Source organism: Scyliorhinus canicula, chromosome 5 (genome assembly GCF_902713615.1).
Source record: "Scyliorhinus canicula chromosome 5, sScyCan1.1, whole genome shotgun sequence".
In the NCBI taxonomy this organism is placed as follows: domain Eukaryota; kingdom Metazoa; phylum Chordata; class Chondrichthyes; order Carcharhiniformes; family Scyliorhinidae; genus Scyliorhinus; species Scyliorhinus canicula.
In genome coordinates this window covers 229,125,298-229,139,639 of record NC_052150.1, presented here as the reverse complement: position 1 = coordinate 229,139,639, position 14,342 = coordinate 229,125,298, and the positions used below count along the sequence as shown (strand labels likewise).

General features: G+C 48.4%; 1 protein-coding gene across 1 annotated transcript in view; it reads right to left on the bottom strand.

Annotated features, from left to right (window-relative positions):
- Positions 1-14,342, bottom strand: part of gpaa1 (glycosylphosphatidylinositol anchor attachment 1) — a 52,176-nt gene that overhangs the window by 21,238 nt on the left and 16,596 nt on the right. The window contains exons 6-9 of the mRNA XM_038798708.1: positions 7,567-7,668; positions 4,876-5,072; positions 2,174-2,370; positions 1,496-1,649 (exon numbers count right to left, since the gene is read on the bottom strand). Coding sequence (XP_038654636.1) covers positions 1,496-1,649; positions 2,174-2,370; positions 4,876-5,072; positions 7,567-7,668 — 650 coding nt within the window. The remainder of the gene's footprint in view (positions 1-1,495; positions 1,650-2,173; positions 2,371-4,875; positions 5,073-7,566; positions 7,669-14,342) is intronic.

The following is a 14,342-nucleotide window of genomic DNA, read 5'->3' as shown; positions in this document are numbered from 1 at the left end:
GACCCTCTGACAGTGCAGCACCCTCTCAGTACTGACCCTCTGACAGTGCGGCACTCCCTCAGTACTGACCCTGACAGTGCGGCAGTCCCTCAGTACTGACCCTCTGACAGAGCAGCACTCCCTCAGTACTGACCCTCTGACAGTGCAGCACTCTCTCAGTACTGACCCTCTGACAGAGCAGCACTCCCTCAGTGCTGACCCTCTGACAGTGCGGCACTCCCTCAGTACTGACCCTCTGACAGTGCAGAACTCTCTCATTACTGACCCTCTGACAGAGCAGCACTCCCTCAGTACTGACCCTCTGACAGTGCGGCACTCCCTCAGTACTGACCCTCTGACAGTGCAGCACTCCCCCAGTACTGACCCTCTGACAGTGCAGCACTCTCTCAGTACTGACCCTCTGACAGTGCGGCACTCCCTCAGTACTGACCCTCTGACAGTGCAGCACTCTCTCATTACTGACCCTCTGACAGAGCAGCACTCCCTCAGTACTGACCCTCTGACAGTGCGGCACTCCCTCAGTACTGACCCTCTGACAGTGCAGCACTCCCTCAGTACTGACCCTCCGACAGTGTGGAGTGCCCTCAGTGCTGACCCTCTGACAGTGCAGCACTCCCTCAGTACTGACCCTCTGACAGTGCGGCACTCCCTCAGTACTGACCCTCTGACAGTGCAGCACTCCCTCATTACTGACCCTCTGACAGAGCAGCACTCCCTCACTACTGAACCTCTGACAGTGCAGCACTCCCTCAGTACTGACCCTCTGACAGTGCAGCACTCCCTCATTACTGACCCTCTGACAGTGCAGCACTCCCTCAGTACTGACCCTCTGACAGTGCAGCACTCCCTCAGTACTGACCCTCTGACAGTGCAGCACTCCCTCATTACTGACCCTCTGACAGTGCAGCACTCCCTCAGTACTGACCCTCTGACAGTGCGGCACTCCCTCAGTACTGACCCTCTGACAGTGCGGCACTCCCTCAGTACTGACCCTCTGACAGTGCGGCACTCCCTCAGTACTGACCCTCTGACAGTGCAGCACTCCCTCAGTACTGACCCTCTGACAGTGTGGAGTGCCCTCAGTACTGACCCCACCACCTCGATGGTGCAGCTACCTGGAGAAATGGAAATATATGCAGAGTAGTAAAACTAGAGACAGGCAGCACTCTCCTCCCATCCTGTCGTTGACAACTGCCTAATGAATAAAACAAAATTCTGCAGCATCATAATCAATCTTGGCTGCACATTCTCCTCTCTTCCCTCTATGATAAATGTAGAATCTTTACTTGCTAAGTTCAACCTTCTTGAAATGAATCTCCGTGTTTGGTTTGTGACCTTTCACTGGCCTTATTAACCTGTGTTGATCCTTTTAGTGGTCAGTGTATTCCTGCTCAGGCCTCTGCTCCTGTCAAACTGAAGGCCCTCACTAGAGTGGAGCTCAGAGTGTCACCCTGAAGGAGTCACAGTGAGGAAAATCCAACCAGTAAAAGGATATCTTCAGCAGCAGGATGAGGATGAGGAAGACAAAGGCCGGCATGTAATACCCGATGGACACAAAACGGGTCAGAGACGGCAACAGGTAGAAGAAATAAGATTGATGCAGCTTCTCCAGCAGATTGTTCAACTTCCTCACAATTCCCTCAAACACTCTAGATCAGGAGAAGAAGACAGAGATTAGGGAGAGGTCCCGATTCACCAGGGATTATCTTAAAGAAAGTAACGATTAACCAGTGACATTTGTCACAGGTAATGAATAACCAGCAATGTCTGTTAGTGAAGATGCTGATTAACTTATAATGCCTATTAGTGAAGCTAATTAACTAGCAATGTCTGCAGTGAAGGTAACCATTGACCAGTCCTGTCAGTGAAAGTAATGATTAACCAGGGTTCCAGTTAATGAAGGTAATGGTTAACCAGGGTTCCAGTTAGTGAATCAGGGTTCCTGTCAGTGAAGGAAATGGGTAATCAGGGTTCCGGTTAGTGAAGGTAATGAGTAACCAGGTTCCGGGTCGTGAAGGTAATGATTAACCAGGGTTCCAGATAGTGAAGGTAATGATTAACCAGGGTTCCAGATAGTGAAGGTAATGGTTAATCAGGGTTCCAGATAGTGAAGGTAATGGTTAATCAGGGTTCCAGTTAGTGAAGGTAATGTTTAACCAGTGATGACACTCACTTGCCAACAGTAACCATGTCGAATTTGTACTGCCGAAAGCTGTTAATCGCTCGTATTGTCACTGCTTCGATGTGGTATCGCAGGAAGAGGCCGTGATCACCCTGAGATTTTCCTGAACCCTGTTTGAGGACCATCAGCATCATGGTGTTCAGTGAATGTTTGTAACCTTCCAGTGTCTCTCCATCCATTCGGGGTAACTGAGAAAGATCACAGAAATCATTTCAGTGTATTTCTACTGACACAAACTCCTCCAGCCCACGTCCCATAGGGTTTGAGTATAGGAATAGGGATTGATATAGGGCATTGGTGAGACCACACCTGGAGTATTGTGGGTAGTTTTGGTGTCCTTATCTGAGGAAGGATGTTCTTGCACTAGAGGGAGTGCTGCGAGGGTTTACCAGGCTGATTCCTGGGATGGCGGGACTGTCATATGAGGAGAGACTAAATCAGTTAGGATCATATTCATTGGAGTTTAGAAGAGTGAGAGGGGATCTCATAGAAACTCACAAAATTCTAACGGGGTTAGGTCGGGAAGGTTCAGAAAATATGTTCCCGATGGTGGGGGAGTCCAGAACCAGGGGTCATAGTTTGAGGATAAGGGGTAAACCATTCAGACTAAGGTGAGGAGAAATTTCTTCACCCAGAGAGTGGTGAGCCTGTGAAATTTGTTACCACAGGAAGTAGATTAGTCCAAAACATTGTAAGGTTTCAAGAAGCTGTTAGATATGGCGCTGAGGGCAAAGGGTATGGGGAAAGCGAGATTAGGCTATTGAGTTGGATTCGATCCTGGCTCTGGGTCACTGTCCATGTGGAGTTTGCACATTCTCCACGTGTTTGCGTTGGTTTCGCCCCACAACCCAAAAAGATGTGCAGGATAGGGGGATTGGCCACGCTAAATTGCTCCTTAATTGGAAAAAATGAATTGGGGGGGCAGCACGGTGGCACAGTGGTTAGCATAGCTGCCTACGGCACTGAGGACCCGGGTTCGAATCCTGGCCCTGGGTTACTGTCCGTGTGGAGTTTGCACATTCTCCCCGTGTCTGCGTGGGTTTCACCCCCTCAACCCAAAGATGTGCAGGATAGGTAGATTGGCCACTCTAAATTGCCCCCTTAATTGGAAAAAATAATTGGGTACTCTAAATAAATAAAAAATAACAACAAAAAAACGAATTGGGCACTCTAAATTTATTTATTTTTTTAATGCATTTTGGAAGGTTTAATACAGGTGGGAATTATACAGTAAATGGCAGAACCCTGAAGAATATTGACTGGCAGAGAGACCTTGACATTCGGGTCCACAGGTGTCAACGGAGGTGGAGAAGGGATTCAAGAAGGCATACGGAATGCTTGCCTTCATCGGCCGGGGTAATGAGTATAAATAAGTATAAAAATTGGCAAGTCATGCTGCAGCTGTACAGAACCTTAGTTCGGCTGCACTTTTAATATAGTGTTCAATTCTGGTCGTCACGCTACCAGAAGGATGTTGAGGCTTTAGAGAGAGTACAGAAGAGGTTTACTAGGTTGTTGCCTGGTATGGAGGGCATGGAGAGGTTGGATAAACTCGGTCTGTTTTCACTGGAATGACAGAGGTTGAGGGGGAACCTGATAGAGGTCTACAAGATTATGAGTGGCAGAAGCTTTCTCCCCGGGTGGAAAAGTCAATTACTAGGGGACATAGGTTTAAGGTGCGAGAAGGAAAGTTTAAAGATGATCGAGGCAAGATTTTTATTTTTTTTATTTTTTTTTACAGAGGGTGGTGAATGCCTGGAACTCGCTGCCGGGGGAGGTGGTTTAAACAGATCAGATAACAATGTTTGAGGCATCTTGTTGAGTACATGAATAGAACATAGAACATACAGTGCAGAAGGAGGCCATTCGGCCCATCGAGTCTGCACCGACCCACTTAAACCGTCACTTCCACCCTATCCCAGTAACCCAATAACCCCTCCTAAACTTTTTTTTTGGTCACAAAGAACAATTTATCAAACCTGGGACCCTGGCGCTGTGAAGCCACAGTGCTGTCCACTTGTGCTACCGTGCTGCCCTTAATAGGATGGGAATAAAGAGATACAGACCCCGGAAGTGCTGAAGGTTTTAGTTTAGCAAAGCATCATGGTTGACGCAGGCTTGGAGGGCCAAAGGGCGTGTTCCTGTGCTGTACCTTTTTTTAAAAATAAATTTAGAGTTCCCAATTCATTTTTTCCAATTAAGGGGCACTTTAGCATGGCCAATCCACCTAACCCTGCACATCTTTGGGTTGTGGGGCGAAACCCACGCAAACACAGGGAGAATGTGCAAACTCCACACGGGCAGTGACCCAGAGCCGGGATCGAACCTGGGACCTCGGCGCTGGGAGGCAGCAGGCTGTGCTGTACCTTTCTTTCTATGTATTAAGTTGATTCTGCCCTTCTGACCCTGACTGCGCCCTCTGACCCCTACCCCTACTCTCTCTGACTTGAATAACACTGTCTCTCATCCCACCTCCTGACTCCCACACAATCTCTCAGATCCACCCTCGAAATCGGAATACCAGGTTCCATTCCCCATCCTGATCCCACAAGCTGACCCCCAAATGACCTCTGACCCCAACCTTGAATCCCGTAATCCGCAACACTTGACACCCTCCTCCTGACCTTGTTGACCTGCCACTTTCCCACCCACGCCCACCCCCTTGCTGACATTTTTGGCCCCCCAAGTTCCACCTTGCCCTGGATGGTACACAGAACCCCGTTCTTCTGGCAGAAGGACGTGAAAAGGTTGACCAGGTCGAGGTTGGGTAGTTGACCATTCAGGCCCTCGACACTGATATCGAAGCTGGTCACGACGTCACTGCTCATTTCAATGGTGATGGCGGCTTGGATTGCTCCCGCTCGACCTTGCATCACTGAGGAGTTGATCTCTGCAGCAGGAAACAAGAGCAAATTACCTCAGATAATCCCACTGCAATGGTGCACTGTCAGAGGGTCAGTACTGAGGGAGTGCTGCACTGTCAGAGGGTCAGTACTGAGGGAGTGCTGGACTGTCCGAGGGTCAGTACTGAGCGAGTGCCGCACTGTCAGAGGGTCAGTACTGAGGGAGTGCTGCACTGTCAGAGCGTCAGTACTGAGGGAGTGCTGCACTGTCAGAGGGTCAGTACTGAGCGAGTGCCGCACTGTCAGAGGGTCAGTACTGAGGGAGTGCTGCACTGTCAGAGGGTCAGTACTGAGGGAGGGCTGCACTGTCAGAGGGTCAGTACTGAGGGAGTGCCGCACTGTCCGAGGGTCAATACTGAGGAAGTGCTGCACTGTCAGAGGGTCAGTACTGAGGGTGTGCCGCACTGTCAGAGGGTCAGTACTGAGGGAGTGCCGCCCTGTCAGAGGGTCAGTACTGAGGGAGTGCCGCACTGTCAGAGGGTCAGTACTGAGGGAGTGCTGCACTGTCAGAGGATCAGTACTGAGGGAGTGCCGCACTGTCAGAGGGTCAGGACTGAGGGAGTGCTGCACTGTCAGAGGGTCAGTACTGAGGGAGTGCTGCACTGTCAGAGGGTCAGTACTGAGAGTGTGCTGCATTGTCAGAAGGTCAGTACTGAGGGAGTGCTGAACTGTCAGAGGGTCAGTACTGAGAGACGCTGCACTGTCAGAGGGTCAGTACTGAGGGAGCGCTTCACTGTCAGAGGGTCAGTACTGAGGGAATGCTGCACTGTCAGAGGGTCAGTACTGAGGGAGTGCCGCACTGTCAGAGGGTCAGTACTGAGGGAGCACTGCACTGTCAGAGGGTCAGTACTGAGGGAGTGCTGCACTGTCAGAGGGTCAGAACTGAGGGAGTGCTGAACTGTCAGAGGGTCGGTACTGAGGGAGTGCTGCACTGTCAGAGGGTCAGTGCTGAGGGAGTGCTGCACTGTCAGAGGGTCAGTACTGAGGGAGCACTGCACTGTCAGAGGGTCAGTACTGAGGGAGTGCCGCACTGTCAGAGGGTCAGTACTGAGGGAGTGCCGCACTGTCAGAGGGTCAGTACTGATGGAGTGCCGCACTGTCAGAGGGTCAGTACTGAGGGAGTGCTGCACTGTCAGAGGATCAGTACTGAGGGAGTGCCGCACTGTCAGAGGGTCAGTACTGAGGGAGTGCTGCACTGTCAGAGGGTTGGTACTGAGGGAGTGCCGCACTGTCAGAGGGTCGGTACTGAGGGAATGCTGCACTGTCAGAGGGTCAGCACTGAGGGAGTGCCGCACTGTCAGAGGGTCAGTACTGAGGGAGTGCTGCACTGTCAGAGGGTCAGTACTGAGGGAGTGCTGCACTGTCAGAGGGTCAGTACTGAGGGAGTGCTGCACTGTCAGAGGGTCAGTACTGAGGGAGTGCGGCCCTGTCAGAGGGTCAGTACTGAGGGAGGGCTGCACTGTAAGAGGGTCAGTACTGAGGGAGTGCCGCACTGTCAGAGGGTCAGTACTGAGGGAGTGCTGCACTGTCAGAGGGTCAGTACTGAGAGACGCTGCACTGTCAGAGGGTCAGTACTGAGGGAATGCTGCACTGTCAGAGGGTCAGTACTGATGGAGTGCCGCACTGTCAGAGGGTCAGTACTGAGGGAGTGCTGCACTGTCAGAGGATCAGTACTGAGGGAGTGCCGCCCTGTCAGAGGGTCAGGACTGAGGGAGTGCCGCCCTGTCAGAGGGTCAGTACTGAGGGAGCGCTGCACTGTCAGAGGGTCAGTACTGAGGGAGTGCTGCACTGTCAGAGGGTCAGTACTGAGGGAGTGCGGCCCTGTCAGAGGGTCAGTACTGAGGGAGGGCTGCACTGTAAGAGGGTCAGTACTGAGGGAGTGCCGCACTGTCAGAGGGTCAGTACTGAGGGAGTGCTGCACTGTCAGAGGGTCAGTACTGAGAGACGCTGCACTGTCAGAGGGTCAGTACTGAGGGAATGCTGCACTGTCAGAGGGTCAGTGCTGAGGGAGTGCTGCACTGTCAGAGGGTCAGTACTGAGGGAGTGCGGCCCTGTCAGAGGGTCAGTACTGAGGGAGGGCTGCACTGTAAGAGGGTCAGTACTGAGGGAGTGCCGCACTGTCAGAGGGTCAGTACTGAGAGACGCTGCACTGTCAGAGGGTCAGTACTGAGGGAATGCTGCACTGTCAGAGGAGTAATTTTTAAAGGCTCCTTTTGCCCTTTCAGATGGATGTAAAATATCGCACGACTATTACTGGAAAAAACAGCGATGACCAAAGCAGATGATGTGGTCATTGCCGTAGTGCTCGTGTGACACTGCTGTGCCAAATTTGGTTGATGTTACATTACAAAAGTGACCACACTTTAAAATTTTCATTAGCCGTTGGAGACTCTAGGAGGATGTGACAGGTGCTACGAGAATGCAAACCTTTTCTTTTAGGCCAGAATTTGATCTATAGATCGGATTAGTTGCTTTCCTCACCAGTCACATTGACATCGTGGTAAGCTTCGAGCCAAGCCTCCATCCCAATCATGTCGTGCTCGTTGAAGAGGAAGATAATGTCTTTGGCCCAGTATATCTGACCTGTGATAGAAAGTGTGTTAGTAAAAGCAGAGCTGCTCTGATCAAGCACTGGTGAAGCAGACATGAAGCAACAAGTTGACAGTTCCATTCTGGTGTTGCTGCTCCACTTCTGTTCATATCTTTCTCCAAGCTTTCTGATAAACTGTGTTGGTGCAAACCTCCACTACAGCAGCCCAAACTGTGTCTGCACCAACAATAAAACTGGATACATTAGACACAGAGTAAAGCTCCCTCTACACTGTCCCCATCAAACACTCCCAGGACAGATACAGCACGGGGTTAGATACAGAGTAAAGCTCCCTCTACACTGTCCCCATCAAACACTCCCAGGACAGGTACAGCACGGGGTTAGATACAGAGTAAAGCTCCCTCTACACTGTCCCCATCAAACACTCCCAGGACTGGTACAGCACGGGGTTAGATACAGAGTAAAGCTCCCTCCACACTGTCCCCATCAAACACTCCCAGGACAGGTACAGCACGGGGTTAGATACAGAGTAAAGCTCCCTCCACACTGTCCCCATCAAACACTCCCAGGACAGATACAGCACGGGGTTAGATACAGGGGCTGGTTTAGCGAGGGGCTGGTTTAGCACAGGGCTAAATCGCTGGCTTTTAAAGCAGACCAAGTTAGGCCAGCAGCACGGTTCAATTCTCGTACCAGGTGCCGGAATGTGGCGACTAGGGGCGTTTCACAGTAACTTAATTTGAAGCCTTCTTGTGACAATAAGCGATTTTCATTTCATTTTCAGAGTAAAGCTCACTCTACACTGTTCCCATCAAACACTCCCAGGACAGGTACAGCACGGGGTTAGATACAGAGTAAAGCTCCCTCTACACTGTCCCCATCAAACATTCCCAGGACAGGTACAGCACGGGGTTAGATACACAGTAGAGCTGGGAGGGTGAGCTGTGAGGAGGATGTAGAGAAGCTTTAGTGGGATTTGGACAGGCTGAGTGAGTGGGCATATGCACGGCAGATGCAGTATAATGTGGATTAATGTGAGGTTATCCACTTCGGTAGCAAAAAGAGGAAGGCAGATTATTATTTGAATGGGTGTAAATTGAGAGAGGTGGATACTCAGTGAGACCTTAGTGTCCTCGTGCATCAGTCGCTGAAAGTAAGCGTGCAGGTACATGAGGCAGTGAAGCAGGTCAATGATAGGCCTTCATAGCGAGAGGATTTGAGTATTGGAATAGAGATGTTTTACTGCAATTGTGTAGGGTATTGGGGAGGCCACACTTGGAGTATTGTGTGTAGTTTTGCTGATCTTTTTTGAGGAAGGATGTTCTTGTTATGGAGGGAGTGCAGCAAAGGTTTACCAGGCTGATTCCTGGGATGTGTAATTTCAACAAGGAATTGGATTATAGATCTCAAGGCTAAAGGAATCAAGGGATACAGGGTGAAAGGCAGGATAATAAGAACATAAGAACTAGGAGCAGGAGTAGGCCATCTGGCCCCTCGAGCCTGCTCCGCCATTCAATGAGATCATGGCTGATCTTTTGTGGACTCAGCTCAACTTTCCGGCCCGAACACCATAACCCTTAATCCCTTTATTCCTCAAAAAACTATCTATCTTTACCTTAAAAACATGTAATGAAGGAGCCTCAACTGCTTCACTGGGCAAGGAATTCCATAGATTCACAACCCTTTGGGTGAAGAAGTTCCTCCTAAACTCAGTCCTAAATCTACTTCCCCTTATTTTGAGGCTATGTCCCCTAGTTCTGCTGTCACCCGCCAGTGGAAACAACCTGCCTGCATCTATCCTATCTATTCCCTTCATAATTTTAAATGTTTCTATAAGATCCCCCCTCATCCTTCTATATTCCAACGAGTACAGTCCCAGTCTACTCAACCTCTCCTCATAATCCAACCCCTTCAGCTCTGGGATTAACCTAGTGAATCTCCTCTGCACACCCTCCAGCGCCAGTACGTCCTTTCTCAAGTAAGGAGAACAAAACTGAACACAATACTCCAGGTGTGGCCGCACTAACACCTTATACAATTGCAACATAACCTCCCTAGTCTTAAACTCCATCCCTCTAGCAATGAAGGACAAAATTCCATTTGCCTTCTTAATCACCTGTTGCACTTGTAAACCAACCTTCTGTGACTCATGCACTAGCACACCCAAGTCTCTCTGAACAGCGGCATGCTTTAATATTTTATCGTTTAAATAATAATCCCGTTTGCTGTTATTCCTACCAAAATGGATAACCTCACATTTGTCAACATTGTATTCCATCTGCCAGACCCGAGCCCATTCACTTAACCTATCCAAATCCCTCTGCAGACTTCCAGTATCCTCTGCACTTTTCGCTTTACCACTCATCTTAGTGTCATCTGCAAACTTGGACACATTGCCCTTGGTCCCCAACTCCAAATCATCAATGTAAATTGTGAACAATTGTGGGCTCAACACGGATCCCTGAGGGACACCACTAGCTACTGATTGCCAACCAGAGAAACACCCATTTATCCCAACTCTTTGCTTTCTATTAATTAACCAATCCTCTATCCATGCTACTACTTTACCCTTAATGCCATGCATCTTTATCTTATGCAGCAACCTTTTGTGTGGCACCTTGTCAAAGGCTTTCTGGAAATCCAGATATACCACATCCATCGGCTCCCCGTTGTCTACTGCACTGGTAATGTCCTCAAAAAATTCCACTAAATTAGTTAGGCATGACCTGCCTTTAACGAACCCATGCTGCGTCTGCCCAATGGGACAATTTCTATCTAGATGCCTCGCAATTTCTTTCTTGATGATAGATTCCAGCATCTTCCCTATTACCGAAGTTAAACTCACTGGCCTATAATTTCCTGCTTTCTGCCTACCTCCTTTTTTAAACAGTGGCGTCACGTTTGCTAATTTCCAATCCACCGGGACCACCCCAGAGTCTAGTGAATTTCGGTAAATTATCACTAGTGCATCTGCAATTTCCCTAGTCATCTCTTTTAGCACTCTGGGATGCATTCCATCAGGGCCAGGAGACTTGTCTACCTTTAGCCCCATTAGCTTGCCCATCACTCCCTCCTTAGTGATAACAATCCTCTCAAGGTCCTCACCTGTCATAGCCTCATTTCTATCAGTCGCTGGCATGTTATTTGTGTCTTCCACTGTGAAGACCGACCCAAAAAACCTGTTCAGTTCCTCGGCCATTTCCTCATTTCCCATTATTAAAACTCCCTTCTCATCCTCTAAAGGACCAATATTTACCGTAGCCACTCTTTTTTGTCTTATATATTTGTAAAAACTTTTACTGTCTGTTTTTATATTCTGAGCAAGTTTACTCTCATACTCTATCTTACTCTTCTTTATAGCTTTTTTAGTAGCTTTCTGTTGCCCCCTAAAGATTTCCCAGTCCTCTAATCTCCCAGCAATCTTTGCCGCTTTATATGCTTTTTCCTTCAATTTGATACTCTCCCTTATTTCCTTAGATATCCACGGTCGATTTTCCCTCTTTCTTCCGTCCTTCCTTTTTGTTGGTATAAACCTTTGCTGAGCACTGTGAAAAATCGCTTGGAAGGTTCTCCACTGTTCCTCAACTGTTCCACCATAAAGTCTTAGCTCCCAGTCTACCTTAGCTAGTTCTTCTCTCATCCCCTTGTAATCTCCTTTGTTTAAACACAAAACACTAGTATTTGATTTTACTTTCTCACCCTCCATCTGTATTTTAAATTCCACCATATTGTGATCGCTCCTTGCGAGAGGATCCCTAACTATGAGATCATGAATCAATCCTGTCTCATTACACAGGACAAGATCTAGGACCGCTTGTTCCCTCGTAGGTTCCATTACATACTGTTCTAGGAAACTATCGCGGATACATTCTATAAACTCCTCCTCACGGTTGCCTTGACCGACCTGGTTAAACCAATCGACATGTAGATTAAAATCCCCCATGATAACTGCTGTACCATTTCTACATGCATCAGTTATTTCTTTGTTTATTGCCTGCCCCACCATCTCATTACTATTTGGTGGCCGATAGACTACTCCTATCAGTGACTTTTTCACCTTACTATTCCTGATTTCCACCCAAATGGATTCAACCTTATCCTCCATAGCACCGATGTCATCCCTTACTATTGCCCGGATGTCATCCTTAAATAACAGAGCAACACCACCTCCCTTACCATCCACTCTGTCCTTCCGAATAGTTTGATACCCTCGGATATTTAACTCCCAGTCGTGACCATCCTTTAACCATGTTTCAGTAATGGCCACTAAATCATAGTCATTTACGATGATTTGTGCCAAAGGATCAGGGTGTTGAACTTATATTTAGAGTATCCCATTCTTTTTTATCGCAATGAAGGGGCAATTTAGCGTGGCCTATCCTGCACATCTTTTTGGGTTGTGGGGGCGAGACCCAAGCAGACACGGGTAGAATGTACAAACTCCACACGGTCAGTGACCCGGGGCTGGGATCGAACCCTGGTCGTCAGTGTTGTGAGGCAGCGGTGCTAACCACTGTGCCACCGTGCCACCCTCGGGTATTGAACTTGTTGATCAGCTATGATCAGAATGAGTGGCGGAGCAGGCTCGAAGGGCCGAACGGCCTCCTCCTGCTTCTATGTAGTTCTACAGCCAAGCTTTCAACATACACTGGGGAGAATTTGGAGATCCTGGGAAAAGCCAATACCCCAGTGACCGACAGAGGGCAGGTGGCCAATCTGTCTTTGGTTATGACGGAAGGACATAGACCCAGTCTGTTGGGAAGAGGCGGGTTACAGAAGATTAGGGACAACTGGCTGCAAATCTTGAAAATATCTGACGGCATCCTCAAAGATGTCTTAAAGAGGTATGAAGACGTCTTCCACAAAGAATTGGGCCGACTTAAAGGTTTAAAAGCCAAAGTATGTCAATAATTGTGACCACAATTCGGTGACCTTTACGTTAGTGATGGAAAGGGATAAGTATACCCCGCAGGGCAAGAGTGATAGATGGAGGAAGGGCAATTATGATGCCATTAGACATGACTTAGGATGTGTTGGTTGGAGAAGTAGGCTTCAAGGGTTGGGCACACTGGATATGTGGAGCTTGTTCAAGGAACAGCTATTGCATGTTCTTGATAAGTACGTAGCAGTCAGGCAGGGAGGAAGGGGTCGAGCGAGGGAACCGTGGTTTACCAAAGAAGTGGAATCTCTTGTTAAGAGGAAGAATGAAATGAAATGAAATGAAATGAAATGAAAATCGCTTATTGTCACAAGTAGGCTTCAAATGAAGTTACTGTGAAAAGCCCCTAGTCGCCACATTCCGGCGCCTGTTCGGGGAGGCTGTTACGGGAATCGAACCGTGCTGCTGGCTTGCTTTGGTCTGCTTTCAAAGCCAGCGATTCGCCCTGTGAGCTAAACAGCCCCTGAAGGAGGCCTATGTGAAGATGAGGTGTGAAGTTTCAGTTGGGGCGCTTGATAGTTACAAGGAAGCGAGGAAGGATCTAAAGAGAGAGCTGAGACGAGCAAGGAGGGGACATGAGAAGTCTTTGCAGGTAGGATCAAGGAAAACCCAAAAGCTTTCTATAGGTATGTCAGGAATAAAAGAATGACTAGGGTAAGAGTAGGGCCAGTCAAGGACAGTGGTGGGAAGTTGTGTGTGGAGGCTGAGGAGATAAGCGAGATACTAAATGAATACTTTTCGTCAGTATTCACTCAAGAAAAAGATAATATTGTGGAGGAGAATGCTGAGACCCAGGCTATTAGAATAGATGGCATTGAGGTGCGTAGGGAAGAAGTGTTGGCAATTCTGGACAAGGTGAAAATAGATAAGTCCCCGGGGCCGGATGGGATTTATCCTAGGTTTCTCTGGGAAGCCAGGGAAGAGATTGCTGAGCCTTTGGCTTTGGTTTTTAGGTCATCATTGGCTACAGGAATAGTGCCAGAGGACTGGAGGATAGCAAATGTGGTCCCTTTGTTCAAGAAGGGGAGTAGAGATAACCCCGGTAACTATAGGCCGGTTAGCCTAACGTCTGTGGTGGGTAAAGTCTTGGAGAGGATTATAAAAGATACGATTTATAATCATCTAGATAGGAATAATATGATTAGGGATAGTCAGCATGGTTTTGTGAAGGGTAGGTCATGCCTCACAAACCTTATCGAGTTCTTTGAGAAGGTGACTGAACAGGTAGACGAGGGTAGAGCAGTTGATGTGGTGTATATGGATTTCAGTAAAGTGTTTGATAAGGTTCCCCACGGTCAGCTATTACAGAAAATACGGAGGCTGGGGATTGAGGGTGATTTAGAGATGTGGATCAGAAATTGGCTAGTTGAAAGAAGACAGAGAGTGGTAGTTGATGGGAAATGTTCAGAATGGAGTTCAGTTACGAGTGGTGTACCACAAGGATCTGTTCTGGGGCCGTTGCTGTTTGTCATTTTTATAAATGACCTAGGAGGAGGGCACAGAAGGATGGGTGAGTAAATTTGTAGACGACACTAAAGTCGGTGGAGTTGTAGACAGTGCGGAAGGATGTTGCAGAGGGACATAGATAAGCTGCAGAGCTGGGCTGAGAGGTGGCAAATGGAGTTTAATGTGGAGAAGTGTGAGGTGATTCACTTTGGAAAGAATAACAGGAATGCGGAATATTTGGCTAATGGTAAAATTCTTGGTAGTGTGGATGAGCAGAGGGATCTCAGTGTCCATGTACATAGATCCCTGAAAGTTGCCACC